The sequence below is a fragment of the Notamacropus eugenii genome, chromosome 2 (assembly GCF_028372415.1).
Source record: "Notamacropus eugenii isolate mMacEug1 chromosome 2, mMacEug1.pri_v2, whole genome shotgun sequence".
NCBI classification, from domain to species: domain Eukaryota; kingdom Metazoa; phylum Chordata; class Mammalia; order Diprotodontia; family Macropodidae; genus Notamacropus; species Notamacropus eugenii.
The window spans coordinates 59,908,959-59,936,033 of record NC_092873.1 but is presented as its reverse complement, the minus strand read 5'-3'; the positions used below and the strand labels follow the sequence as shown (position 1 = coordinate 59,936,033).

General features: G+C 47.0%; 1 protein-coding gene across 6 annotated transcripts in view; it reads left to right on the top strand.

Annotated features, from left to right (window-relative positions):
* The window catches only part of NGEF (neuronal guanine nucleotide exchange factor), a 151,689-nt gene that overhangs the window by 120,414 nt on the left and 4,200 nt on the right, over positions 1-27,075 (top strand). For 3 of the 6 annotated variants that reach the window (XM_072640531.1, XM_072640534.1, XM_072640533.1), the window contains 8 exons: positions 5,775-5,904; positions 7,652-7,726; positions 13,324-13,413; positions 14,312-14,475; positions 16,358-16,513; positions 18,784-18,863; positions 20,787-20,891; positions 23,915-25,570. In XM_072640531.1, coding sequence (XP_072496632.1) covers positions 5,775-5,904; positions 7,652-7,726; positions 13,324-13,413; positions 14,312-14,475; positions 16,358-16,513; positions 18,784-18,863; positions 20,787-20,891; positions 23,915-24,105 — 991 coding nt within the window. In that variant the 3' untranslated portion in view covers positions 24,106-25,570. Of the gene's footprint in view, positions 1-5,774; positions 5,905-7,651; positions 7,727-13,323; positions 13,414-14,311; positions 14,476-16,357; positions 16,514-18,783; positions 18,864-20,786; positions 20,892-23,914; positions 25,571-27,075 lie in introns of those variants that run through there. The other 3 variants (XR_011973995.1, XR_011973994.1, XM_072640532.1) reach the window with 1 other exon arrangement.

The window sequence follows — 27,075 nt, the reverse complement described above, 5'->3', positions numbered from 1 at the left end:
ACTTTTTTGTGGTTTTGAAAACATCCTGTTCAGATGAGGGTGAGCAGACTGGAGAGTGAAACCAGGTCAGATGCGTATGTCATTAAAAAAACTAGGAATGATCAGCTGGGAGAAGAGAAGTCTCACGGGGGACGAGAGCCACCTCCAATATTCCTGTTGCCTCCTGTATCAAATACAAAATGCTGTTTGACATTCAGAGCCCTTCACTACCCATCCTGCCCCTACCTTTCTAGTATTCTCATGCTTTACTCCTGCCACTTATTTTCCATTCAGTGCTCCCGGCCCCCTGCTGTTTCTGGAACAAGACCCTCCAGGTCTTGTCCCCAGACCTTGTCTCTGGCTGTGCCCCATGCCTGAAACGCCCTCCCTCCTTGGTTCTGACCACTGAGCTCCCTGGCTTCCTTTAAGTCCCACCTTCTACAGGAAGCCTTCTCCAAGACAGCTTTGTTCCAGTGCCTTCCCCGGTGTTAATCATCTCTTTATCCTGCCTAGAGCTTGCTTTGTGGATGTGAGTTTACCAGCCATCTCCTCAACTGACTGGGAGCTCCCTGACGGCAGGACTATCTTTTGCTTCTCTTTGTTTTGTCACCGTGCCTGGCGCATAATGGGCACTTCATAAATGTTTGTCACATCGATGGATTGAAGCGTTGATTGAAAGTGGAAGAGGGATGAGTTTTGTTCTGCTTGGCCAGCAAGGGCAGAGCCAGGAGGAGCTGGGGGCAAATTCCAGAGAAGCTTATTTTGACTCCATACAAGCTAAGCCTCACCCTGCAAGAACTGTCCCAAAGCTGTCCGGGGTTGCCTTGGCAAGGCAGGGTCGTCATTCAAAGGTGCTGCCTTTGTCACTTATGCCCACGTGGTCCCACCCAGGTCACTCACTCTGTCTAGGCTCTGGTTCCCAACCATGAAGTGTGGGAGTTGGACCCGACGGCTTCTAAGGCCTCTGATTCTGAAACCCTGGAGTTTCCCCACTGTGACCTGGATGACCATTTGTTTAGAAGGCTCTGGAGTGGATTCATGCTGAAGCACTGGGATAGGGCCTCCCAAGCCCTGGAGTCTGAGTCTTTGTTGTTGACTCATTTCTGTCATGTTTCCCTCTCTGTGACCTTGTCTAGGGTTTTATTGGCAGAGATCCTGATGTGTTTGTCATTTCCTTCTCCAGCTCATTTGACAGATGAGGAAACTGAGGCAAACAGGGGCAAGGATTGAACTCAAAGACCTCTGAGATTCCTTCCTGCTCTAGAACTACAAGACATCATATCATGAGATGTTGAGATGGAATATAGATTTATAGATTGAGAAATGGACCTTACAAGCCATGGGGTCCTCATTTACTGATAAGGAAACCGAGACCCCATGAGATTAAATGATCAAATGCAGGATCATCAAATAGTAAGTGTAAGGCAGGATTTGAATTCAAGTCTTCTTTATTCCAAGCCCAGCACTCTTTCTACTGGGTGCTGTACCACTCAGAAGTCCAACAGACAATTGGCGATACAGAATTGGAGGAGACTAAGGGCAGAACTACAGATTTGGGTGTCGTCTAAGATGAGGTGATTATGAAATCCTTAGTAGCCCCTGCAAGTGTAGACAGAGAAAGTGAGAGACAGAGAGATCAGAGACAGAGAGAAAAGAGACAGAGAGATCAAAGAGACAGAGACAAACAGAAAGACAGAGAAAGAGATCGGAGAGACAGACAAAAAGAGACAGAGCAATACGAAGAGAGAGAAGCCTAGAAGATACCCATGTTAAGGGGGCAGATGAATAGGCAACCCACCAAAGGAGATTGAGGAGAACTGGCCCTGGAGGCAGGAGGAGAGGCAGGAGGCCACAGGCCCAGGGAAGAGAGCCCGCAGCAGCAAAGAGGGTGGTTCAAGTGTCCAAAGCCTCCAAGAGGATGACTGGGAATGGGAGGGGCTGAGGGGTCACCCCTTCCTCTCTCCAACCCTCACCCCTCCAGTTCCCAGCCTTCCTTGGGGCTGTAAGGACACCTGCCAAAGGTTCAGCCCTGGTACCTCGGGGGAGAATTCAGCCTCTGGAGGGTCCTCTCCCAGAAGGTGGGGGCTCTGTTGCTGGAATTCTTGGCTGGAATGTGATGCCTGAGACCTTTGAAGCTGAAGAAGGGGAGTCTCTAAGGTCAAGAGAGAGCTGCGGTTGGTCTGGCCAGACCCTCCAAGCAGCTCAGAGCACAGGAGAGGTGCCTTAGTGAGAAACAGCTGATTCAGGGACAGAAGGGGCAGAAATAGCCCTGACTGGGACTCTGTTCACCTCCTAGACACTCCCGGTGGCCACCATGAGGGTGTGTGTGTGTGTGTGTGTGTGTGTGTGTGTGTGTGTGTGTGTGTGTGTGTGTGTGTGTGTGTGTGTGTGTGTGTGTGCGTGTGTGTGCGCGCGTGCGCGTGTGTGTCCCACCCCCCACCCCCCACCCCCAGCTGTGTCCTGGGCTTCCCCCATCAGGTCACTTTGGGTGAAGTGGACATTTATGGAATTGCTTCTGAGCCCCATTGAAAGGACTCCTCCCAAGCCCAGCCCTGGGCAGCCCCACCCGAGGCTGGAGTCTCCTTTCCAAACAGAGACCTTTTTTTAAGCACAAAGCGTCTTCAGGGAGTTTTTGACTGAGACATTGAGTAACTTTGCTGCAAGCTCATTTGGGCCTTTGGTAATTGGAATTGATGGGAATCTCTCTGGCAGACCCAGGAAGCCAGACATGCTGGTGTAAGCCCAGCTATGGTTCAATAACGTCATGTTATTACATGATCAATAACTATTGAAAGTGATATCAATGGGGCTGTCAGTGTGGGGGATAAGGGAAGGATTGGAGCCTGGCTCTGGGATTTCCTGGGCCGGGCCAGGGCGGACTGTCAAATTCTCTCCTCTCTGTAGTCTGAGGTTGTTGCTGCCCAGGGCCACACAACCCAGTGGGGCCAAGTGCCAGCTGTAGCCACAGCACTGTCCTAAAATAAGAACAAGTCGGTGGGGAAAGGGAATGCCATCACTGGACAGGGCCTTGGAATATATGATCTAACCCACACTTGAAATTCCAATGCAGGGGATCATGGACCTGCAGCTGAAAGGAGCCTTGGAAGGCTTCAAGTCCCCCCCTTGTTTGAAAGTTGAATGTCAGGCTTCAGGCTCAGAGAGGAGAGACTGGCCCATGGTCACACAGCTAGGAGTCAGTGAGTCAGTCAACATACCTTTATTAAGCATCTGCTGTGTGCCGATCACTGAGGGTAGACAGAAAGTCAAGGGACAGTCCCTGCTCTCAAGGACCTTACTGTAGGAGAGCATCTATTGGAAAAGAGTCTATTGGAAAGACCTGGCAGAGGGAAGGCGGGGAATGAAGAGGGGCTGGGAGAGGCTTCCTGTAGAAGGTGGGATTTGAGTTGGGAGTGGAGGTCAGTGGTCAGGCCTGGGGCACAGCCAGAGAGAATACCTGGAGTCCAGAGATGGGAGTGTCCTGTGTGTGGAGCAGCTAGGAGGGGGTGCCCCTGGAAGGGAGAATACTGGGGGAGGGGTAAGAAGTCTGGGGAGGATGGAGAAAGGAAGGGCTTAGAACACCAAACAAAGAATTCCTATTTGATCCTGGGAGCAATAGGGAGCCACTGGAGGCTATTGATTAGGATGGGAGGGGTACTGTGCTGCACCTAGGCCTTAGGAAAATCACTTTGGTGCTTAAATGGAAGGTGGACCAGAGCGGGAGAGACCAGAGGCAGGCAGGACCTCCCCCACCCCAGACTATAGCAGTAATCAGGGTATGAGATGATGAAGGGGGCAGTGCCAGAAGAGTACATGGAGGTTGTCTCAGGGGAGATCAACGAGCATTGGTAGCATATTGGATAGCAAGATGGTACTGTGTTGCGAAAGTCAGAGATAGTATATGCCAGAAATTAGACTTAAACCCAGGTCTTTCTGACTGCAAGTATATCACCATAGCCATCCCATCATGCTGGCAGCATGTGGTTGTTCAGCCTTTGCTTGAATACCTTCAAAGATAGGGAGCTCACTATCTCCCAAGGCAGTCCATCTCTCTTTGAGATGGCTCTAATTGTTAAGAAGTGTTTCCTTACTTTGAGTCTTCATCTGCTTCTCTGTAATGTCCACACACTCTTCCTGGTTCTACCCAATCCCACTCCCACACAGTGACCCCTCAAATGCTTGAAATCAGCCATTATTTCCCTTCTCGGCCCTTTTCTTCTCCTCTTCTGTCGACTGGCCCCCATACAGCCTGGTCTTGAGGCCCTTCATCATCGTGGGTGCCCTCCTTTGGACAGACTCTAGCTTGCCTACTACCAGAGATGAATCCAATACAGCGGAGGGTATCTGGCCAGGGCCTGTGGAGCAGGATGACTATCTCCTCCTTCCTGGAAGCTTCGTGCCTCATCTAAGATGGCATCTGATTTCTTTGCTACTTTCTGATGCTCTTATTGAACTTGTGGGCCCCCAAGACCCCCCCAGCACTTTTTCACAAACAAAAAAAGACTTGTCTATATATTGACAGTGACTTGGAATAAATAGCCTAGAGCTTATAAAACTTAAAAATAACTAGTTAATAATCGTTTTTTTTTAAATTACATACCAAAATTTCCACTTAAACTGAAGAAATGCTGGGAGAACCTGGGCTCAGTCCCTGCTACCTGTGTGACAAGTCACCTACCTGATCTAGGCCTTAGTTTCCTCATCTTTAAAATGAGGGAAGTAGAGGAGGGCTATCCATCAACCAAAGTTTATAAAGCTCCTACCATGAGCCAGGCACTGTGGACCTCTAAAGCAGGGGTCCTTCACCTTGTTTGGTTGAGTCCTAGACCCCCTTGGCAGTCAGTCTGGTGAAGCCTAAACAGTCCTCAGAATCCTGGTTTTTCACTGAATAAAATAAAAAAATACAAGATTACAAAAATAACCAATTATATTGAAATACAGCCTATTGAAACATTGTCTCAAAATATTAATTTTAAAAAGGTCAAGAACCCCAAGTTAAGAACCCTGAACTGAGGTCTCAGGTCTCCATCTAGGATGCTGTGAAATGTAGTTAGGGAAATGAATCTTTTAGAGGGGGAGAAGAAAGAAAAGTTGGTCTAAATCCACTCTGCTAGGTTGGTCCCATCCGCTCTCAGCACAGCCTGAATGCATTTTGGAGTAAGCCAACCCTTCCCACCTCCTGCCCCACTGTGTTCATTCATTGGTTCGGTGTTGGTGCCTTAGTCATCCCAGGCACAGCCCCATCTCCAAGGCCTTGCTAGTGCTTCCGATGTCCACACACTGGCCCCCTCCAAGGACCAGATGTGCCACCCCTCCCCTTGGCAGAAGCAGCTTGGGCTGTCTTACTCATTTTGGCCTTAGTCATTGCCCTGTTCCCAGGATGGAGGCCCAGCCTCACCTCAACGCAGTGATCCTGCCCTGCCAGCTATATAATTAAGCCTCTGACTCATGGCCTTTGGTTCACACCCAATTCTCAGCCACCCACATATGCTGCTGAAATCTATACATGTTCACATGTGAATGTACTTTGGGGAGCAGACTTGTACATTGAAAATTATTTTCCATTCCTCTCTGATCTTCATGTTAGTGGTAACACCTCGGGGACTTCTCCATGAGGATGAGAGCTCCCTGGCCTGTTTCCCAGAGGGTGGGATGGATGTTCTGGTTCAGGGCGGGAGAGGAAAGCAGGGATCTCATGGCAAGCTCTGAGATCTGGTTAGGTCTGGGCACCTGCTGGTCTGCAGCACACCCACAGTAACATCTCCTCCTTAACCCTGAATGTGCTCTGTTTATCGCAGGCAGGAGAAGGCTGCTTTCCGGGAGGTGATCTCCCAGCTGGAGCTGGACCCCAAGTGCAAAGGCCTGCCCTTCTCCTCCTTCCTGATTCTGCCCTTTCAAAGGATCACGAGATTGAAGTTACTGGTGCAGGTAACGGACTGACCTCTGGCTCGTGTCTGCTTTCCCCCCGAAATTGCCCTCTGTGATTCACTTCAGGCAGCTCTTTGCTTCTGCACAAATATTTCCTAGGACTAGGATCATAGCTCTAGAGGGACCTCAGGGGCCGTATAGTCCAGGCCCAGCATAGTTCAGTGGCTTCCTCCAGCCCATTCGAGTAGTGACCCTCAAAGGTGGGATTCGAATACAGGCCTTCTGAGTTCTAAACTCCATCACCTTGGTCTCTTCTTATCTTACATAGGATCATCGATTCAGATCCAAGGAAGGGGCCATAGAGTTCATCTGGTTCAACCCCTGTATTTCACAGTCAGGCAGTTCAAGTTAATAAATTTTGGTCAAAATGAATCAGCTTAGAAGTTGGAGCAGAGACTGCAAGGTGTGGTGCTTTTCAATGAGTGAATGAATGAAAGATTTATTAAGGACTTATTTTGTGCTAAGCACAGGAAACTCACATAGAAAAGTAAGACACTCTTCAGTCTCAACAAGTTCTCCTAATTCTTTTGAAATCACAGGATCTGGGTTCAAATCCCAGAACTGCTACTTACAGTAGCAGTGTGGCCTTGGAAAAGTCACTTCCCTTCTCTGGGTCTCAATTTCCCTATCTGTAAAATGGGGGGAGGGAATTGGACCAGATGTCCTCAGCAGTCCCTTCAATGCCCACACCTCTCAATGATACCATGAATGAACAAGACCGTGTTTAGGAATCCAGCAGGTGGTCCTGAGGAGCCAGGCATGTAGGAGTAGATAATGAGCAGGCTTGGGCTGAGAGGGAAAATTGGGAGTCAAAGATGAAGGAGCGGATAGGGATGAACAGTGCCGGCCAAGGATGGGGTTGGGGGAAGGGCCTCAGGAAATGGAACACATCCATCAGCAAAACTGTGATTAACGTGTTTGTCTCCTTTTCTTAGAAAAGTGTGCGGCAAATGAGACAATTCCACAGTAGAAAACACTCTCGCTCTCTGTACCCAAAATAAACAATTAGCTTCTCTCAAGAGAACGGCTTAGAACTGAAAATTCTCAAAGAGTGTTCTTGCCCTCCTTTTCTCCCTGCCTCATCTGCTCCCCTCCTTCTCTCCCTTCTCCCTTCTCTTTCCCCGTGCCTCTCTCATCTCCCATCCCTCTCTCCTTTCTTCCTCTCTTCCCTTTCCTTCTTATTTCTTTTCTTTCTCTCCCATTCTCCTCCCCCACCTCTTTTGTTTCCTCTCTTTTTCTCTCCTCTCTCCCCCTCTTTCTTTTTCTGCCTCCCTCTCCCTTTCCACTCCTCTTTCTCTTCTCTCCCCCTCCCCTCTTTACTCCAACTATGTATCTATCATCTATCATCATCATCATCATCATGTATCAATATCTATCTGTGTAACTATCTATATTACACCTTTTCCTTTACACACACCTCTTCTTCTGGATTTTTTAAAAATGTTTTTGCACCCCAGTTATTCTAGATGCCTCTTTACCCTCCCTGCCCTTCCCTTCCCCCTCCTGTTCTTCCTCTCTCCTGGCACATATATTGGCTCCACTGATCTTGTCTTGGCACAATTGTGATCTCATCTGTTTGGGGCTATGTGCTGACTCTGTTAGAGCTCAAAGCCCTCACCTCAGGATAAGATGAAAAGGGGCCCTGGGAGTCCTCGCAGGGTAGTAGCTGCTGTGGGAGGTAGGGTAGGGGGTTGTCTCTAATGTTCTGCTCATCCCTAACTCCACTTCTATCTTTTCTTCTGCTCAGAATATTCTGAAGAGGGTGGAAGAGAGCTCTGAACGGGAATGCACAGCCCTGGACGCCCACAGGGAGCTAGAAATGGTAAATGTACTCATTGGCTGCTCTGAGGTTCCTCGAGATTCCTTCTTCATTCTCTGCAGAAGCACTGTCTTCCAAACCAAACCCTTGTCCTCTTGCCTCTCAACTAGGGGCAGGCCTAATCCCAGGTCCCTCTCCTGGGAAGATGCTCCAGATCCTGACGTCTGGTACTGAGGTCTCAGATGGTACTGAGGGCTCCCAGAGCTGGTCCTGCCTGGCCCTGGACAGGAGAGCTCAAGGGACCCTGGCACCATTGTCCATCTTTTTTGGAGCAGACCCCTAAGCTCTGTGCTGGCACCTAGGCAGCCTCTCCACTGGTGAAAGTAGACAGTTCTCATGGCTACAGTAGAGAAACTACTCCTAGCTTAAAGGCTTCCTGAGACTGGTCAGATTAAAATTCCTGGGTTTGGAGGTGATTTCTCCTCTGGGGAAATCTCTGTTTTAACTGCAGCTCAGAAGCTGGGAGTTGGACAGTTTGGGTGGGTTGGACTTTCCTTCCCCCCAGATTCATTTTCTTAACAAACTCCTCTGAACTGTGCTCCCAGGAGACCCTCCAGGATCTGTGAATAATCTCATTCCTGTCCAAGATGCAGCTCCAAATCTCCTCCTTGAAGCTGGGCAACAAGGGGGCCCTTGCCCAGGAGAGTGGTGGTGGGCTGATGAGGGTACCCACTTCTCCTAGGATGGGAAGAGCAATGTTCCAGACTGAAAGCCTGGTGGACATAGTGTAGTGGGGATAGCACCCTCAACACCCTCACCCTCTCTCCAACCTTAGAAAAGCAAGGGAGCAGCAACTTAAGAGTTGGGCCCCTTCCCCTGCCACTCCCTAAGCCAGAGGACTATTCTTACCCAGTATTGCTGACCACAAACACACCTTTGCATTGAGCCATCTAGGGAAGGAAAATGGGTGAAAACCATCCCTGGCTGACCTCTGCTGATTGACAACTTAGGCAACTAGTAATATTGGTGGGAAGAGAGAAGTCGTGGCCTCAATACCATCCATTTCACTTAGTGATGCCCCTTCCCCCAGCTTTCTTCTGGTATCTTGCTACAAAATTCCTGGATGCAGTCCCTTGTGTGTGTGTGCATTGATGGAGTCAGATATAAGTGTTCACTGTGTGTGCACCATGTGTGTATACAATGTGTATGTACATATGTAAATATACACATGTATGTCTGGCATGTGCATGTATGCACACATGTATATGCATAGATTGATTCCTTACAGTTTACGTAAGAAATGTCATGCTTCATGAACATTACATGCATTGTAAGGAAATGTTCATGGAAATGCATTGTGGGAAGTTCTGCCTTTATTAGATTTTGAAACATTTTTTCTGACTTATATATGGTATCCTATGTGTCCCAATTGTCCGTCCCTTAATTGGTGGAGACCATAAAGAAAACCAAGTTTCACTGTAGGAAGCAGAGTCCATTTGGCCACAGCAGCGAGGCTGCCAGAAAGGCTAGTGGTGTCAGGTCTGGGAGACCATAGGACCTGGAGGCAAAGCTACTGTCAAGGCTTAATGGGCCACCATCTCCTCAGAAGGAATAGAGTTGTTGACTTCCCTCTCATCCAATCAGGGTGAGCAGTCAAACAGCCAGAAGACAAGGGATTAGAGTATATCCCAAGTAGTATCTCCCTACTTTTTGCCAACCTAGGATGACCTGGGGACAGGGACAGAGGAAGTGGTAGAGAGGGAAGACAAGGGATGTATATGTGTGTATGTGAATGGTGTATATATGTGTTTTGTGTGTCTATATGTGTTCATGTAGACTATGTGTGTGTTATGTATAAGTGTGTATACCCAGTTTGGCTGTGCAAAGAGTGTCAGGTGTGAGATCTTTGAGTTCATCTGTGGGTATGTGTATATGCACCTGTGTATGAACGTGTGTCCATGAGTGTCCAGCATTCTAATAATAATAGTAGTAGTAATTAACATTTGTCTAGCACTTTGCAATTCTCAAAGTATTTCACACATGTTATCTTATTGGATTCTGATAAGAACCCGATAAGGAACCTAAGACAAACCGAGGGCAAGTGACTCTCCCACAGTCACACAGCTAGTCAGCATCTCAGGTGAGGTTTGAAATCAGGTTGTCCTGGCTTCAAGTGCTATCTACCCACAATGCCAAGCTGTGAGTATATTTTATATAAGTATATAGTGTATGTATTATTGACATCTAGAAATAACTGGAGGAGAAGATTTGTTTAAATTATTTATTAGGTCTGGAAATGTCCATTTGGCAAAAGCTTTCCAGAATCTCCCAACCTATTGGAAGGGTGGTTGGTTGGTCACTTCAGTCCTTGGAATGTTGGGAAAACTTTTGTGGGAACATGACCCCAATTCCTGAACCCCAGTCAACCAAGCCCATGCTGGTATCCTCCATTGTCCTATTAAGGTGTGTTCCCTACTGTTTGTGCTTAGCTCTTCTATCTTTCTAGGAAAAGTGAAGAACATCTTGTCTTCTTTTTAAAATCCTAGGATGTAGGAGAATGGAAGGGAAGTTACATGTAGAGTGTTTTATTCCTTGGTATACTATCCTCACATTCACCCACTCACTGGCCCATTCAACCAACAAACCCAGCACAGTGCCTACTGTATGTGCATGGTATGAAAGAAAGAAAATAGATAGATAGAATAGAAAGTTGACCTTGGGGTCAGGAAAGCCTGGGGTCAAGTCTTGCTTCTGACACATAGTGGCTAGGTGATCCTGGAGAAATCCCTCAACCTCTCAGGGGTAATCTTAATGACCTTACTAGCTCAAAATCCTGTAGACTTTCAGTTGTAAAAGTGCTATGTCTGGAATCAGGAAGATTCAAGTTCAAATCCTGCCTATGTGACCCTAGGCAATTCACTAATGCTTTCTCAGCCCCAGTTTCCTCATCTGTAAAATAAAGATAATAATAACACCTAAGTCACAGTGAAGATCAAAGAATATAACATGTAAAGCACTTTGTAGACCTTTAAAGTACCACAGAAATTCCAGCTATTATACTCCTGGCAGCTCTCTAACAACTAAATTACTTGGGAGGGGAGGGGAGGATTCCTACTCCAGGAGTACCCCAACTGATGCAATCAGTTCTGAAAAAGAAATAGGAATAGCATTGTAGGGTGTTGGAGTAGATACAAGCATTCTCCCCCACCCCCATCCACCAGGAACTCTATTGTCTGGTGTGAGACATAAGATCATACATACATGGAGAGGCCTGGGGCGAGCAGGACACCCACCCCACCCCCCACTCCAGCAGCTGTTGCAATAATCCAGGGGTGAGGTGATGAGGGTCTGCACCAGGGTGGGGACAGTGTCAGAGGAAAGTGTATTCCAGGGATGTTGCAGAGGTGAAATCAAGGAGAGATTTGTAGAGGTGAAATTGACAAGAGATATTGCAAAGGTGAAATCTACAAGACGTGTTAATAGAGATAAAATTGACTAGAGATGTTTCAGAGGTGAAATCTATCAGAAATGTTGCAGAGGTGAAATCCACTGGAGATGAAATCAAGGAGAGATTTGTAGAGGTGAAATTGACAAGAGATGTTGCAGAAATGAAATCTATAAGAGATGTTACAGAGATGAAATCTACAAGAGATGTTGCGGAGGAGAAATCTACAAGAGATGTTGCAGAGGTGAAATTGACACAACAGCTTGGAGAGGAATGTGTGGTGAGAGAGATGAAGAGAGATGACTCCTAGGCTGGGAGCCTGAGGGATTGGGAGGAGCGTGGCGCCCTCTACAGTAATAGAGAAAGTAGGAAGAGGGGTTGGGGGAAGGATAGTGGATTCTGTTTTGGATATACTTAGTTTAAGGTGTCTGCAGGATATCCAGTTTGAGATGGACAGAAGGCAGTTGGAGTTGGGAGATTGGAGGTCAGCAGAGAGATAAGGGAAGGAAAGGTAGATTTGAGAATCAGCACAGAGATGGTAATTAAATCCATGGGGCCAGTGAGATCACCACATGAGAGTACAGAAGAGAAGAGAGCTCAAGACAAATCTTTGTGGGATATCTATGGTTAGAGGCTATGATCTGGAAGAAGATCCAGTGAAGAATTTGTTTGAAGCACACTAGACATACCAAAAGGTATCGAGGAAAATTTATTACAGCAGAGTTCATAGGAATTGAATGCCTTGGCCAAAGCAGACTCCAACCCCCTTTTTTTCAGGAGGAGGGAGTGCTGGATACAGAAGTGAAAGCATTCTCATACTGTTAGTTCAGAACAGATCCTCCCATCAGAAGACAGATTGGTCCGTTCTCCATTAGGTCACCAATATCTTTACATGCCCATTACGTAACCACCCGTGGTGTGATCCCCCCTCCCCCCTCCCAAAAATGCTTCAACATAGGAGCCATGATCAGAAAATGGAGGGATAATTTTATGCAGGGAGTTTCTGCTTATATACATGAGGTTCATTAAGCAAGCGCAGTGAAAAAAACTTTCTCCCCGATATTCTAGGTCATTTTCCCTCACTACTTTAAGCTAGTTTTAGATTTGGTCCCCTTTATCAAGAACTTTGAAATTTTTTGAAGGTCATTGTCTGTCCACCTGCAGTCTGCTAGTTTTCTCATCTGACTTATTCAAAGTGACTTCATTAACCAGTAACTCTGTGGAAACTTAACTTTTTGCTGTCTCTCACCAAGTAGTCAGAGAGGTAAGAGGAGAACCAGGAGGGGAGTTATCTCCCAAACTGATGGTCATTTTACATCTCTGGGCCTCACATATGTGAATTAAGGGCCCTGGCCTCTTTAAGATCATCAGCATCACAGCCCCAGCATTTTATAGTTCTAGGATTCAGGTCATAGTTTTGCAAGGTTTTTGTTGCCTTCAGTGGGGCAGGAACACATATTCAATTCAACAAATGTCTCTCAAGCACCTGCTGTATACAAAGCTCCATGCTAGGCACCAAGAATACAGAGATGAAAACAATACATTTTCCTTCTCCAAAAAGCTTACATTCTACTGGGGAGATAGGGAGGGGAAAACACAACCTTCATGTAAATAAGAATGAAACAAGATGGGGGATGATGAGAGCCCCAACTACAAGGGAAGGGGCCAAGGGATGTTCCAAAAATGACATGGAATTAACTTGGCTCTCACACTGAATCTGAGGCATGGGGTCCAAATTTTCCACTTTGTTTTTATCGTCCTTGCTTGTCCTTCCAATGAAACTTGCCATCAAAATATATTTTTCTCCTAAGAAGTACAAATAGTAACATTCCTGGCAGTAACTCATAGGATTTTGTTTTTCTCTTTCTTATCATTAACGTAACAATTATCAACAAACACAAACATCTCAATATACGAAGGACAAAAAAAAAGGATTGTTTATGAACACATGGCCTTCAGTTACATGCAATTGGTTTTTTTTTTTTAATGTCTTAAGTTTTAAAAAGTAATGACAAAATTATTACTTAATTCATAGGTTTTTCAGCTCATGTGCTACAGTAGTCATGGAACTGACTTCCAGTTCAATATCGGAGCCAACAGCTCCTTCTGGTTAGTTATGCAGCTCTAATTTGGTCTCCACTATCATGGAAAATGAATGGATTGAAACTGAAGGTTGCTGGGATTCTCGATCCCTACGAGTGTTTCTTTTTTCCAGGTGGTAAAAGCATGCAATGAAGGTGTCCGGAAGATGAGTCGGACGGAGCAGATGATTAGTATTCAGAAGAAAATGGAATTTAAGATCAAGGTACAGTTGCTTCCAATATCCCTCTCCCAAATGCTGCATAAATTATATAATTTGCTTTGCATATATTTGTCTGCATATTGTCTCCCCTCTAAGATCGTAAGCCGGGCAGGGATTTTGAGGGCAGGGACTATCTGTTGCATCTTTTTGTATCCCCAGTATTTAGTCCAGTGCCTGGCACATAGTAGACACTTAAAATAAATATTTATTGATTGGTTAATAATACCTCCTAATTTAGCCAACCTCATGCCCTGTCAGGGCTATCCTAAGTGAATTCCATTTAGTGCCTCATGTTGTATCAGACTAAGCTGAAGAAATAGAATGCTAACTTTGGTGGGATGTTTCCCCTCTACTCCCCCCACCCCCAATTCACTGCTTCTCTTTTCATTCAGGCTGCAGTGATTTTGTTTGCACAAATGCTTTTCAGTTTCGTAAAAGCTGATCGTGGGCATTATTTCATTTCATAGAAGGTACTATAGGTAACATTGTCACCATTGTACAGATGAGGAAACTGAACTCCAGAGATATTCAGTGATTTGTCCCTGTTCACAAAGCTAGTAGGCATACCAGATGGAATTTCAAGCCTAGTGTCCTTTCCTTGACATTTGAAAGCAATGAGTGAGCATGGAGGCATAGGACCTGAGTATGAATCTTGGTTCTGACATTTACTACTTCGTGACCTGGATCAATTCACTTCATCTCTCTAGGGCTAAGTTTTCTCACCTGTAAAATGGCCCCTAAGGTCTTTTCCAATCCTAAGTCCATGATCCCTTCAGGTGGAGTCACTAACCAGCCCAAGCTGACCTTACCAGAACGATGCCATTGTCCTATGATGTAAGGATGTTGTGACATTGACTCCCCCACACATGTTCTAACCTTGTTCTTTGTCTCTTTCTCTCAGTCTGTACCCATTATCTCTCACTCCCGCTGGCTGCTGAAACAAGGAGAACTACAGCAGATGTCTGGCCCCAAGACATCCCGGACCCTTCGGACCAAAAAACTCTTCAGAGAAATCTATCTCTTCCTTTTCAATGATCTGCTTGTGATCTGCAGGCAAATTCCCGGGTGAGTCTAAAATATGAAAAGAGGAGGAAGGTAGATCCTGAAAACCCTAGACCAGTGAGTTCAACATCCATCTCCAAGAAAACCATTCAACAAATGGTTGAACCAGTGGCTTATGAGCACTTAGAAAGAGGAATGAGTGATCATTTGGAGCCCTTCAGGGTTCACAGAAAAGAAATCACATCAAACTAAAATGTATCTCCTTTTTGATAATCACTCAATAAGCATTTGTTAACCAGCTACTAAGTTACATTGTGCTCAGTGCTAGGGATACAAAGAAAAAAAAATGTGCCTGTCTTCAAGGGGCTTACCTTCTATTGGGGCAACACCATGTGCATATATAAGTATATAACATATGTTATACATAACCTATTCCATTATTTAATTAATTTCATTAGTTTATGGAATTTTATTTAATGTATTAACATCATATTGTTAATATATAATATTATCTATAACATGGTATTATTTAATAATAAATATTAACATTAATATTCTTTTTCTATGCCCAGTGCCTGGCACATAGTAGGTGCTTAATAAGTTTTTATTGATTGATTTACACACACACACACACACACACACACACACACAAAGTAAATCTATATACAAGAGAATGAGAGGAGTCACTCTCAGCTAGGGGGATCAGGAACAGATTCAAATAGAGGGTGTTGCCTGAGCTGAGGAAGGAATGAACTCCAGGCAGAAGGGCACAGAGAAGGAAGATGGACCATCAGGTAGGAGGAACAGCAGGAAGGCCAGTTTGGAAGGAGAGTGATGTGTAATAAGGCTGGACAGATGGGTGGAGTCAGGTTTGGAAGGACTCGACGCCAAAATGAGAAGTTGGTCTCTGACCCTGGAGGTGACAAATGACCATGGGTGCCAGTGATGTCACTCTTTGGCAGTTGTGTGGAGGAGCCAGGGCATCAGGAAATAAATGTAGGGGATATAAAAAAATTTTTAATCTCAATTAAATTAATTTTTAAAGCTTTGTACAAGACATAGTATGTAAGGTTCAAGGGGAGAAAGACCATTTCCAAGTGAGGGTAGCCAAGAAAGCCTTGATGAGAGCAGTGGCATCCCTTCTGGGAGGTAGGGGAGTATCTACCCCAAGCATGTGGAGATTTCCCCTGGTGGAATGGGCAAGGGAGAAAGTTTGATCCAATGTGGTCATGAAGGCAGCTGAAGCAGACGCTGTGAAGCACTGAGAGCTTGGTCACTACATCTTGGGCTATCATCAATCATCCTGGCTTTTGCCTGGATGCCTTTTACTCTGATGACTCTGGAGGAGAGAGGAAGGCTGAGGACTCTGCCTCACTTAAATCTAATTCCTACAAGTCCAGACGTTACCTGCTGATGTCACTGTTCCTCTTAGAGGATGAAAGATGAACAACAGGAGGGAAGTTTTGTGTTAAGGGCTGAGTGATAGGACAGGACCAGAGCAGAGGGAGGGGAAGGCGGGACCCTGCCCCTGCTCTAGCAAAGCTGTCAGAAAGCTGAGCTGTGTTTCAGGCTCCACAGCAGTGGTGGCAGGGAGGCCTAGTTATTAAGCACCTGCTCTTCAGTGCCAGGCATGGGGATAGAAAGACAAAAGGGAAATGTGCCCTGCCCTCAAGGAGCATGCCTTCCAAGTGGAGGATACATGTACATGTGAATGTACATACAAGAAAATATGATGGTTAAGGAGGGAGGCAGGGCCCAGCGGGTGGCTGAGGACATCAAGAAAGGCCCCACATGGAAGGTGACCCTTGAACTGAGTCTCAGAGGAAGCTACAGATCCCAAGAGGCAGAGGTAAGGAGGAAGGGCATGCCAGGTAGGGCACCCTGCTTATGCAAAGGCACGGCCACAGCGAATAATTGCTGTTACTTCCTGACCCCTTGTCCCCAGGGACAAGTACCAGGTATTTGACTCAGCTTCCCGTGGCCTCCTGCGGGTAGAGGAGCTGGAGGACCAAGGGCAGACATTGGCCAATGTCTTCATCCTGAGGCTGCTCGAGAATGCCGATGATCGGGAAGCCACGTACATGCTGAAAGCCTCGTCTCAGTGAGTACTGAGGCCTGTTGGCCCATCTGTGGCTCGCCTTCCCTGTGTGTCTGGACATCTCTCCAGAGATCTCCTCCACTTGCCCCCATTCAGGAGATGTTTCCTCTCCTCTCTCCCTTTGGCTGCACCCTCCTCTTCTCCCATTCTCCCTGGCCCCTAAAGACCAACAGAGCTGGTAGAAAGTTGTACTCAAAGTTGAGAAAGTAGTTAGACAATTATGAAATGGTAAGTGGATAAGGGTGCTCATCCAGTGTCTTTCTCCCCTCATTCCAACCCTCTTAGAGATTCTGCAGAACCAGTTTCCTGTTAAACTTCCCTCGTACACTCTACATTCCAGCCAAACTGTCCCATTTGCTGCTTCCCCTGCAAACTCCTTGCCTTTGCATTGGCTGTACCCCATACCAGAATGCAATCTCCCTTCAACTCTATGGCTTAGGATCTCTAGCTTACTTCAAAGCTCAGTCTCTGTTCAGCCTCCCACATGCAGCCTTTCCAGACCCTCCAGGAGCTAGTGCCCCATCTGCCCCTCCCCTCCAAAATTATTTTGTAATTACTTATCTCTGCAGGAATTATTTCTTCCAGGAGAACAAAAGCTTCTTGAGTACAGGGATGGCTTCACTCTTGTAGGAAATGAGGTAACATAGGGAAGAGAAAGCTGGATCAGGACTTAGGAAGACCTGAATTCAAATCTTACCTCAGGATGTGAAGCAAGTTAGTGCAACTAACTAGCTTGTGTGACACGGGACAAGCCACTTAACCTCTCTTCACTTAGTGACTTAAGTCGCTTAGCCTCAATTTTCTCATCTGTAAAATGGGAGTAATAATGGCACCTACTTCCCAGAGATTATGAAATCAAATGAGATCTGTGTGAAGTGTTTTGTAAACCTTAAAAATACTAGATGAATGTGTTATCATTGATCTATTATCCCCCTGTGCCTAGAACAATGCCTGGCAAATAGTAGGTGATTTATAAATGCTCACTGGACTGAATCAAACTGAACTGAATTAAACCTAGGTAAGAGCCCACCTGGTTCATTGGCCTTTCCTCTCAGTGAAGTGGAAAGAGCCTCAGATTTGGGTTCAAATCCCAGCTTTGCCACTTCCCACCTGGATGACTTTGGGTTAGTCTGGGCCTCAGTTTCCTCCTCTGTAAAGTAGCTATGTTGTGCCAGATGCCTCAAAGGTCCCTCCCAGCTCTCCTCTTTCCAGTTCCATCCCTAGTTGTCCTTTTCACCTGCAACCAGATGTGCATACAGGGGCAGGGAGTCACAAGGCTGGACTCAACTCCATCCACCAAGCCTTTGCCATTTTGAAAAGTCAGTTATTTTGCAAAGTGGGATGCCTGGTTCTCTTTGTGCTTATGTAAAGAGAGCAAGAAAATACTAGCCCAGCTGCCAGGACACCCACAACCATGCTGGGAAGCCCAGGTCTGCTTTTTAACCCCCTCTCCTCTATTCCACCTTCTCTCAAATGTGACAAGTGTAAGCTGTGAACACTGGCAGCAACCCCAGAGAAGATTCAGAACTAGGAGAGGCTGAGAACACAGAATAACCAAGCTCAGAGGAATCTTAGAACAGGGAACATCAGAACTTGAAGGGGCCTTAGAACAGAGGAGGTAATAAGCAGGAGAGACCTTAAGAGGTAGAATACAGACTATCTAAGCTGGAAGAGACCTAGAACAGAGATGAAAAAGCTAGCAGGGACCCAGAACAGACCCAGAACAGAAGTGGCAAAGCTGGGAGGGACCTAGACTGCAGATCATGGAATATGCGAGCTGAAAGGAACCTCAGAGGCCAGCTAATCCAGGCCCTTCATTTTACAAGGAAACTGAGGCTCCTAGAGATGAAATGACGTCCCCAAAGTCTCCCATGGAGTAAGTAGCAGAACCAGAATTAGAACCCAGATCTTCCTTTCTCCTCCCTATCTAGGGAGAAAGGCCATTTCTGGGCCAGGCCATCAACTGCAGCTTCTCCAAGGTTCTGAGGCTGACAGCTTGCTGGAGGAAGAAAATGAAGTGAGCATTGTGAGGGGGCACCCACATACATCTCCAGCTATTTTTACTCCCCATTACATACTGAGGAGGGTGGCTCCTGCTGTAGTGTGAGGTGTAGCTAGCTCTCCAGCCCCAGGAAGACAAAGCAAAGCCAGGCTTGACCCCAGAGGCAGGGCTGGGGGCCACGGCCCAGCTGTCCCTGTTCCCCCGCATCTCCCCAGAGCTGGAGTGGCTGGTATGAACACACTGGCCGTGGTGTGTGTCTCTCCCCTCACAGGAGCGAGATGAAACGCTGGATGACTTCCCTGGCCCCAAATCGGAGAACAAAGTTTGTTTCCTTCACATCAAGACTGCTTGGTAAGCATTCCCAGAAACCCCTCTGCTTCTGCTCCTCCCTGTGTCCTTTCAATGGAAAGCTTGGGTTATGGGCGCCATGTTGGAACTGAGTGTCTAGGGAGGGTTATAGGCCCCGAGAGCTCACTAAGCCATGCTGAAGCACTTGGTTTTGGATATATACAAGGAGGCCTTTATATATTTATCACTTAAAATTACATGGGTGCCTCTTATTTTTATACCATACCTGTCCTTGGATACAGTCCACCACCTTCTTCCTGCCAAGTGTCTTCTCTTGTATCAAAGAGATATCGCCATGAAGCGACAATGTCTAACAGCAATGTGCAGCTTTCTGCACCCATAGTCCCCTACTTCTCCATGAAAGGGAGGGGGGTTTACTCAGATCAGGGGTCACCATTTTGTGTTTCATGGACCCCTTAACAACCTGGTCAATTCTATAGAACTCCTCCTTGACTCATATGCTAAAGTGTATAAATCAAAATACATGAGATGACAAAGGAAACCAGTTATATTGAAATTCATTTGTCAAAATTTCAAAAGCCAAAACTTCACACATGCCAAGCTAAGCATCCCCAACTTAGAGAAAGGCATTCTTCTAAGTACTCTCTCTTCTCTGAGATTCAGACAATATTTTAGGGGATAAAGGCCTCCTTTATAGGACCAGGCTGTCTGGCCACAGGGATATTTTACATTCTGGAGCTTTGGTGTGTTGGACTGAAAGCTTAGTCATGAGGCAGAATGGACCTTAGGGGCAGGAGACATGAGTTCGAGTCTTCCCACTAGACTCTGAGCAGATCCCTTGCCCTCAGTTCCCCTGGTTGCTCTTTCAGGCCAGAAGGATCAGAGCAGGGGCCATCTGCATGGGTAGAGGAAGCGTCTTCATCAGGACGTGTCTATACTATTTGGATGAAATCACTGGTTTGGATCATAAAAAAATGTCTTTCATTTTTAAGGCCTTGAGCTAGAAATGTTTTCATGGATGCTTGGGCAAAAGAAGAAACAAACAAAAATGGCAGATACTTGGAAGTCTTAGGGATAAGATATAATTCTTGAAACTCAATGGCCAAGGGCCGAGGTGGGGCCAAGTGAACCTCATTCTCGCCAGGGTCAGGCAGGCTCCAGAGGTTGGTTGGGTTGTCTACGCTGGGGTCAAAGGCCCTTCAGAAGCTCATGAAATGCATAAGAACCCAAAGAGAGTGTGTGACCCTGGGTAAGTAATTCCAGTGCCTTAATTCACTGGAGAAGGAGATCACAAAACTCCATTATCTTTGCCAAGAAAATCCCATGGACAGTATGGTCTATGGGTTCATGAAGAATCAGACTGGCTTAGAAGGCACCTCAGAGGTCAGAGGTCAGCCAATAAGCTCATTTTACAGATGAGGAAACTGAGGCTCCATATGATTATAGGACTATAGATTTTGGAGGTTACCTTATCCAACCTCTTCATTTTGTAAATGAGTAAATGGAGACCAAGAAAGTTTGAGCTGCTCAGGGTCACAGAGGTGGTATATAACAGAGACTGCATTTGAACCCAGAGCAGACTGCAGAACCAGGGCTCTTTCCACTGGCCCACAATGCCTCCTTGTTAAAAAACGAATCCCCCCTCTTTGACCTTGGGGGAGGGGAAGTCCTTCAAACTGCCTCCCATAAGTGCATCTGAGATGGCACTTCCCTTCCTCTAGCCAGCAGGTGGAAAGCTCTTGGCTCTGCTTTTCCAGGGCCCTTGACCTTGAGACCTTTGTCCACAATCAAAGAGTTTTCTATTTCTATCCATGATCTGGTATTTTATTGGGTTAGAAACTGTCTTTGACCCTCCCCAGCAGCTGGCTCTGTCCTGCACCCAAAAGGCCTCGCACAGACTGGGGCTCCAGAGTCTGGAACATTCTGGACAAAAACCTCTGTCTTCTCTCTGCCCTTGCCCAACAGACTGCCCCCAGGTGCAGTGTGTCCACCCCTATGTCGCTCAGCAGCCGGATGAGCTATCCCTGGAGCTGGCTGACATTCTGAACATCCTGGAAAAGACAGAAGATGGTGAGTACCTGACCAGCATGGAGATTTGCCCCTGGGTCTGTCTGTACTGCCACATCATGTGTCTATACCACTCACACTACATGTCTATACTGCCCACATCACATATCTATACCACCCACACCCCATGTCTATACCACCCACACTCCATGTCTATACCACTCATGCCCCGTGTTTATACCACCCATGCCAAATGTTAATACCATTCATTGCACATCTATGCTACCCATGCCCCATTTCTATACTACCCACCCCACGTCTATACTGCCTATATCATACGTCCATACCACCCAACCCTTACCTTCAGAAAGTGTTCTCCTGGCTGTTACCTCAGTGACTCAGATGACCATTCCCCTCTCTAATTAAAAGAGTGGGAAACTGAGGCCATGGAGTTGGCCAGTTGCCTAAAATAATGATCCTGATATTTCTCCAGCACCTACACAGCCACTGAGCCTCACACCAGCCCTGGGAGGTTGGTGATTCCTGTTTTACATAGGAAGGAAACTGAGGCCCAGAGGGGTTACCAGGGGCTTGGCGGGGGTCACAAGCGAATGTCTGATGGAGGATTTGAACTCAGGTCTTCCAACCCCCAAGGCCAGTGTTCTATTCAGTCAGCAATATGACCTCTCAGCATCACACATCTCCTTTTCCATTTCTTTCCCCCACGTTAGGGTCTGTGCTTGGGGTTGGGGAGACAAAATTTTTTTAAGTGAACAGTCTTTACAGTCAAGGAATTTGCATTCTTCTGGGAGAGAGTTGGAAATGAAGCCAAGCCAGCTGAGGAGAGTGAGAGGGCTGACTGGAGAAGGGACGACCAGGAAGCAGCTCATGTTTGTCATTGTCTACTCAGTGCTCGGTACAGGGCGAAAGCGGAAATGACTGTAGTTCTATAATAAGGATAATATATTATACAACCTAATTATCACGTTATAGATGAGATTACATACTAATTATATACTATGTTATGTATAATTATAAATATTGTTATTAATGCCTGTTGATTAATTGATAGGAAAGTGCTCTAGCAGAATTTAAGAAGAAAGAGAAAGAGGGGGTTTCCATCAGGGGGTCAGGGAATCCCCAATTCCATCCAGAAGCCTTTAAGTGCCTGGTAGGGGCTAAGCACTGTGAGAATACAAAGGACAGTACCTGCCCTTGAGGAGCTTATATTCTATCAGGGGAGATAAAATATATATCTATATCTATATCTATATAAGCTACATACAAATAGCCCTTCCTTTGGATAGTAAAACACCCCAAAGTCATTCTAGGGGGGAAGGCATCAGGCAAGGCTTCCTGTGGAAGGTGGAGCCTGGGCTGAGTCTTGAAGGAAGCCAGGGACTCCAAGAAATAGAGGTAAGGGAGAATGTTTCAGACAGGAGGCAAGGCCTGTGCAAAGTCCTGGAGGTGGGAGATAAGAGTGCTGAGTATAGGTGGGCTTATTCAGTGGGAACTTTGAGCATAGGAGGGGAATGATGTGCGACAGGGTTAGAAAAAGAGGCTGGAGTCCAAGGGTGTGTCTTTGTATCCTACCAGGCCAGTTTACATGGGCCCCATGTGCCACAGCCTTCACTGTGTCTCATCTGGCTCTGGGAGGAGATGACTGCTGAGCATGATGTTAGTTCAGTCATATGGGGAGAGCAAGGAAGCTGTCTCTGGGGAAATGTGTGTGTGTGTGTGTGTTCCTCTGTCAGGGCAGCCCCAGATCCACCAGTTTTGGGGGGCCACCCCATTGGACCGCTGACTCAGACTGATATCGACATCCTCTAGGGCTTTCATAAAGCAGTGAATGGATTTTGTCACGAACGCCTTTCTCCTCTGACATCATGCTCTACCACTCACCATCCATGTATCCCTGGGCAAACCATTTGTTTCCTGGGACTCGGTTTCTCTAAAAAATAAGAGTCAAACTGGATGCCTCTGAGCCCCCTCCCACTCCCAGCTCTATCTAGGTCTAGGATCCAGTGACCTCTCTGAGCCTCAGTTTCCTCACCTGTAAAATGACAGAGTTGGGCTAGATGGTCTCTAAGATTCCTTCCAGGAGGATATTCTCAGAAGATAGGGGTCACCCCCTCCCAGATGTCATCTGTCACAGTCCAGATGCTTGTTCATCAGGGACATTATAGAGGGGATTTGGGGATAGCGATGGGACAGACAATGTCTGTTCCAACCTTAGGATGATATGAAACAGCCATCACCATTTGGAATGGGTCACCCTGGTAGATAGTGAGCTCCCTGTGCCTGGAGGTCTCCACGCAGAGAAAGGATGATCATTTGCCAGTTCCACCTCATGAACGCTGAATTGGTAACTTCAGCTCCCTGTGGCTGGCATTTCTTAGTCACCGGCGCTCTCTGCTGGTCATCTTGTGCCATAGCACAAAACCTTTGCTACTGAAATGTTTTCATCCATTATCACAACTGCCTCGAATCAGAGACCCATAGGCCTCGAATTGCTTGTTTTACTCTTTGCACTCTCTTATCCCTTAATTTTTTGCTTGTATTTTTCATCGTTAATGAAGATTATCAAGAGTTTCTACTGTGGGGCCCTGGAGATCATCGAATCTTAATTGTATAAATGAGGAAATTTGGACCGGAAAGCCCAGGTACCGAGGCTGGAAGGGAGCTAGCTCAAAGACCTTCTAGTCAAATCTCCTCATTTTACAAATGAGGAAACTGAGGCCCAGGGAAATGAAATAACTTGCCCAAGGTCACACACGTAGTAAGCATCAGAAGCCAGATTTGAACTCAGATCCTCTGAGGCCAGGGCTTATTCCCCTTGGGGCATTCACTGCCCACATTGGGGATATTATCCACTTTTAAAATGAGGAAACTGTTTCAGTTAGCAAGCAGGCCCTAGATACAAACCTGGGTCTTCTCATTCCAAAGCTCAATTCTTCTTCTCCCCATAGCTGGGATACAAAATATCCCATTGGGCTTCCTTTTGCCCCAAATTCCCTTGGCTTTCATTAAAAGTTCGTTGCTTTTTCTTCCCCTCTGCCCTTGCCATCTTCCTCCCAACCCCATAGGTTGGATTTTTGGGGAGCGCCTTCATGACCAAGAAAGAGGCTGGTTCCCAAGCTCCATGGTGGAGGAGATTATGAACCCCAAGATCCGATCCCAGAACCTCAAGGAGTGTTTCCGGGTCCACAAGATGGATGACACCCAACGCAGCCAAAACAAAGACCGGCGGAAGCTGGGCAGCCGCAATCGGCAATGACCTCTCTCTTACTCAAGCCCTGACCCCTGAGCCTAGGTACACCAGGACAGTGAGCAGGACCTAAGACGCCTGGAGGAGGAGAGAGAGATGGCAGAGTCTAAGGTCTTGGGACAAAGAGAGCAGAAGGGCTGGGCGAGGTCTGATCTTTCCACATGTGGACTGTGTCCACCCCAACCAAAGGGATACTGCTGTATTTATTGTGTACAGAAGTCCCCCTTCCCTCTGCCCTTCCCCTTCCCACCATGTTAGCCATTCCTGCTCCTTCCAGCGGCAGATGCAATGGGGAGGGGAAGAGCAGAGAAATTCCTTTCTTTGGAGCTGCTGATTTATAACCGGCAAGCCAGGTGGACTTTCCACCACACTGCATTACTGCCTTTCTCCCTGCCCCCCCCCCCCATCCTTTAATAAGTGTGAGGAACTTTTCACTGCATGGGCATGAGGGGACCCAGACACCCCAAGCATTCACACCACCCACCCATACCACCTCCCAAGGACTACGGAGAGGCAGCCAGCCTTCAGCCACTAAGGATGGTGCCCACCAGTCACTAAGTTCAAGAACCAGAAGATTTCTGCTATCAGAAATCTAGTACAATCAAGAAAAAGCATGGCCTGGTGGAATATGGTCCCTTTAAAAGAAAATGGAAGCCATTATTAACCCTTAGCACCCAAGAGGATGCCTTAGGAACAGACCCAAGGGCTCTGGTATTCACCTGGGGTGGAAAATAGGGCAGCATCCAGGGCCCTGTCACTGGGTCACATTTGTGCAGTAGAAGGATGCTCCTCCTTCCGGGCCCCCTCCCCAGCATGCCATTGTCCCTTCCACAGAGGGGGCTCCACTCACTCCCCTTTCTGTTCCTTGTGGAGATGCAGAAAAGTCACCAAGCACAGGTGCACCAGACTGTGGGCATCACCAGAGAGAACAGTCAGACACAGGTTTCCCCAGGCCCAAATAAGACCTCTTGGTGAAGTACCCAGGGAGGAGGGTCTGAGCCAGTTCCTCTCTCAGGGTTTCCTGGCTTGTGGGACCCCGAAGAGGATGTGATGAAGCCACATGCTTCCTTCTGCTACCAAAGCCAACAACTTGGACATCCCTCGAGATGAAATCGCTGAACTCCGCAGTGCAAAGGACCAGTCTCTGAGACCTCAGGCTCAGCCACGGGCTAGCCTTCTCAGACGTGGGCATCACATGTCTAAGGAACTGTGGATGTGCTGCAGGATCGCATGACCACCCACGCATGTTCTGCCCTTCCCGGGGAGGGGATGGCCCTGGCTTGGGCTGCGCATCCACCTGCCGCTCCTCTGAGCCAAGTTCCAACGGGAGAAGGCTTAGAATACAGAGCCTTTGGGGAGGATACTGGGACTAGCCCTGTCCACAAACGTGTCTGTTGGTTCCTGCCTCTCCTTGCCACCCATGTATATTTTAAATACCTTTTTTGTTTCATAAAATACATTACACATGGTGGAATTCGTGTGAAGTTGGCAAATTCGGGATGGGGAGTCGGGGTCCCCTGGGTCAGTCCCTTCAGTGGGCTAATAGAGGTAACTAGGCAGCCTGAAGTATGAGAAATAATGAGGGATCAGGGAAGGTTTCAGTCAAGGTGGCTGGGTGAGGGTGGGGCGGGGGAGGATGGATTTCCAACAAAGGGAGCCTCATAAGGACAGATGCTGAGGAAGAAGCATGAGGACCTTATAAAGGAGACAATGAATCCTCCTGTCCCTGCATCTAGAAGGGTCTTCAGACACCTTCTGGTTCCACCAGATCCGGACCCTAACAAGACTCTGTGTTTGCTGCCCGCTCCGGAGCGGTCACCTGGCCGCTACTGGAAGATGTCCGGGGGTAGGGGGAGGGGAAACCACTGGCCGAGGGCACCCAGTGCTGTCCACTCCTTGTGGTTAACTGGGAATACCTCTCCCCCCACCTCAGGCCTTTCATCTCCAAGCTAAATGCTCCCGATTCCCTCCTGTTCTCTTCTGGATGTCCTCTGGACATGTTCTCGTCTTTCCTATGGCACAATATTCTGGTCTCCTGATTCATCATAGTGATAATATCTAGTAGCAGGACCCTCACTTCCTAACTTCTGGATGCTAATGCAACCGAAGATCTCACAAATCAACCAATGAATAAGCATTTATTAAGCACTTTCTATTTGTTTCTTGCTAAGCACTAAAGACTCAAAAAATACAAGAACCAAAGCCAATCCTGCCCCCAGGGGCTTCCATTCTAATGCTCTGCCATTGGCACCTTCTGAGCTCATGGTCCACTAACTCCCCCAGATCTTTGTCAGATGAGCTCTTCTCTAGCCCCATCTCAGGTATGTTTTTTTTAACTCCAGGGTAGAAATTTCTATTTATCCATATTAAATGTCATCTTATTCTATTCAGCCCCTAGAATTAGCCTGTCAAAGTTTTCTTGGATCTCCATTCTGTTAGCAAGAATAGTAAAGTTGATAGCCAACAATTATGAAACTCCTGAAGTCTTGCAAAGCACATTACACACATAGATGTATGCATGTGTCCCCAATTCATACATATGCCCCCAATACATACACATATGTTCCCCATACATGCACACATATGTCCCAAAGTCTCAGGACAATGTTTAGCTACTAGAGTTTCTGGGACAGCCGTCTCCTCTTGGTGGATCACCATTGTCACCTGCTGTTAGGGGTTCTTGCTTTCCATCATGCCGTGGTGACAGGCGTGATCCCTGCCTTCACCCAGGTGGGGCTAAAATAAGGCTGGGAAGACTGACTGAGGCTAGATGGTGGAGGGCTGAATGCCAGGCCAAGGAGCATAAGGGTGTTTATGACAATATTGTCATGCTGCGGGGAGGGGAGGGGTTTTTTTGCTTTTGATTTAAAGGCACTTTTCAAGTAAGTCTGTAAAACAGCCTAGAGGAAGATCCAGGAGTACCTGGGGTGTGTTCCAGCTAGAGTGGGGGCGGGGAGGGGTAGGCCTGTGTGTACATGT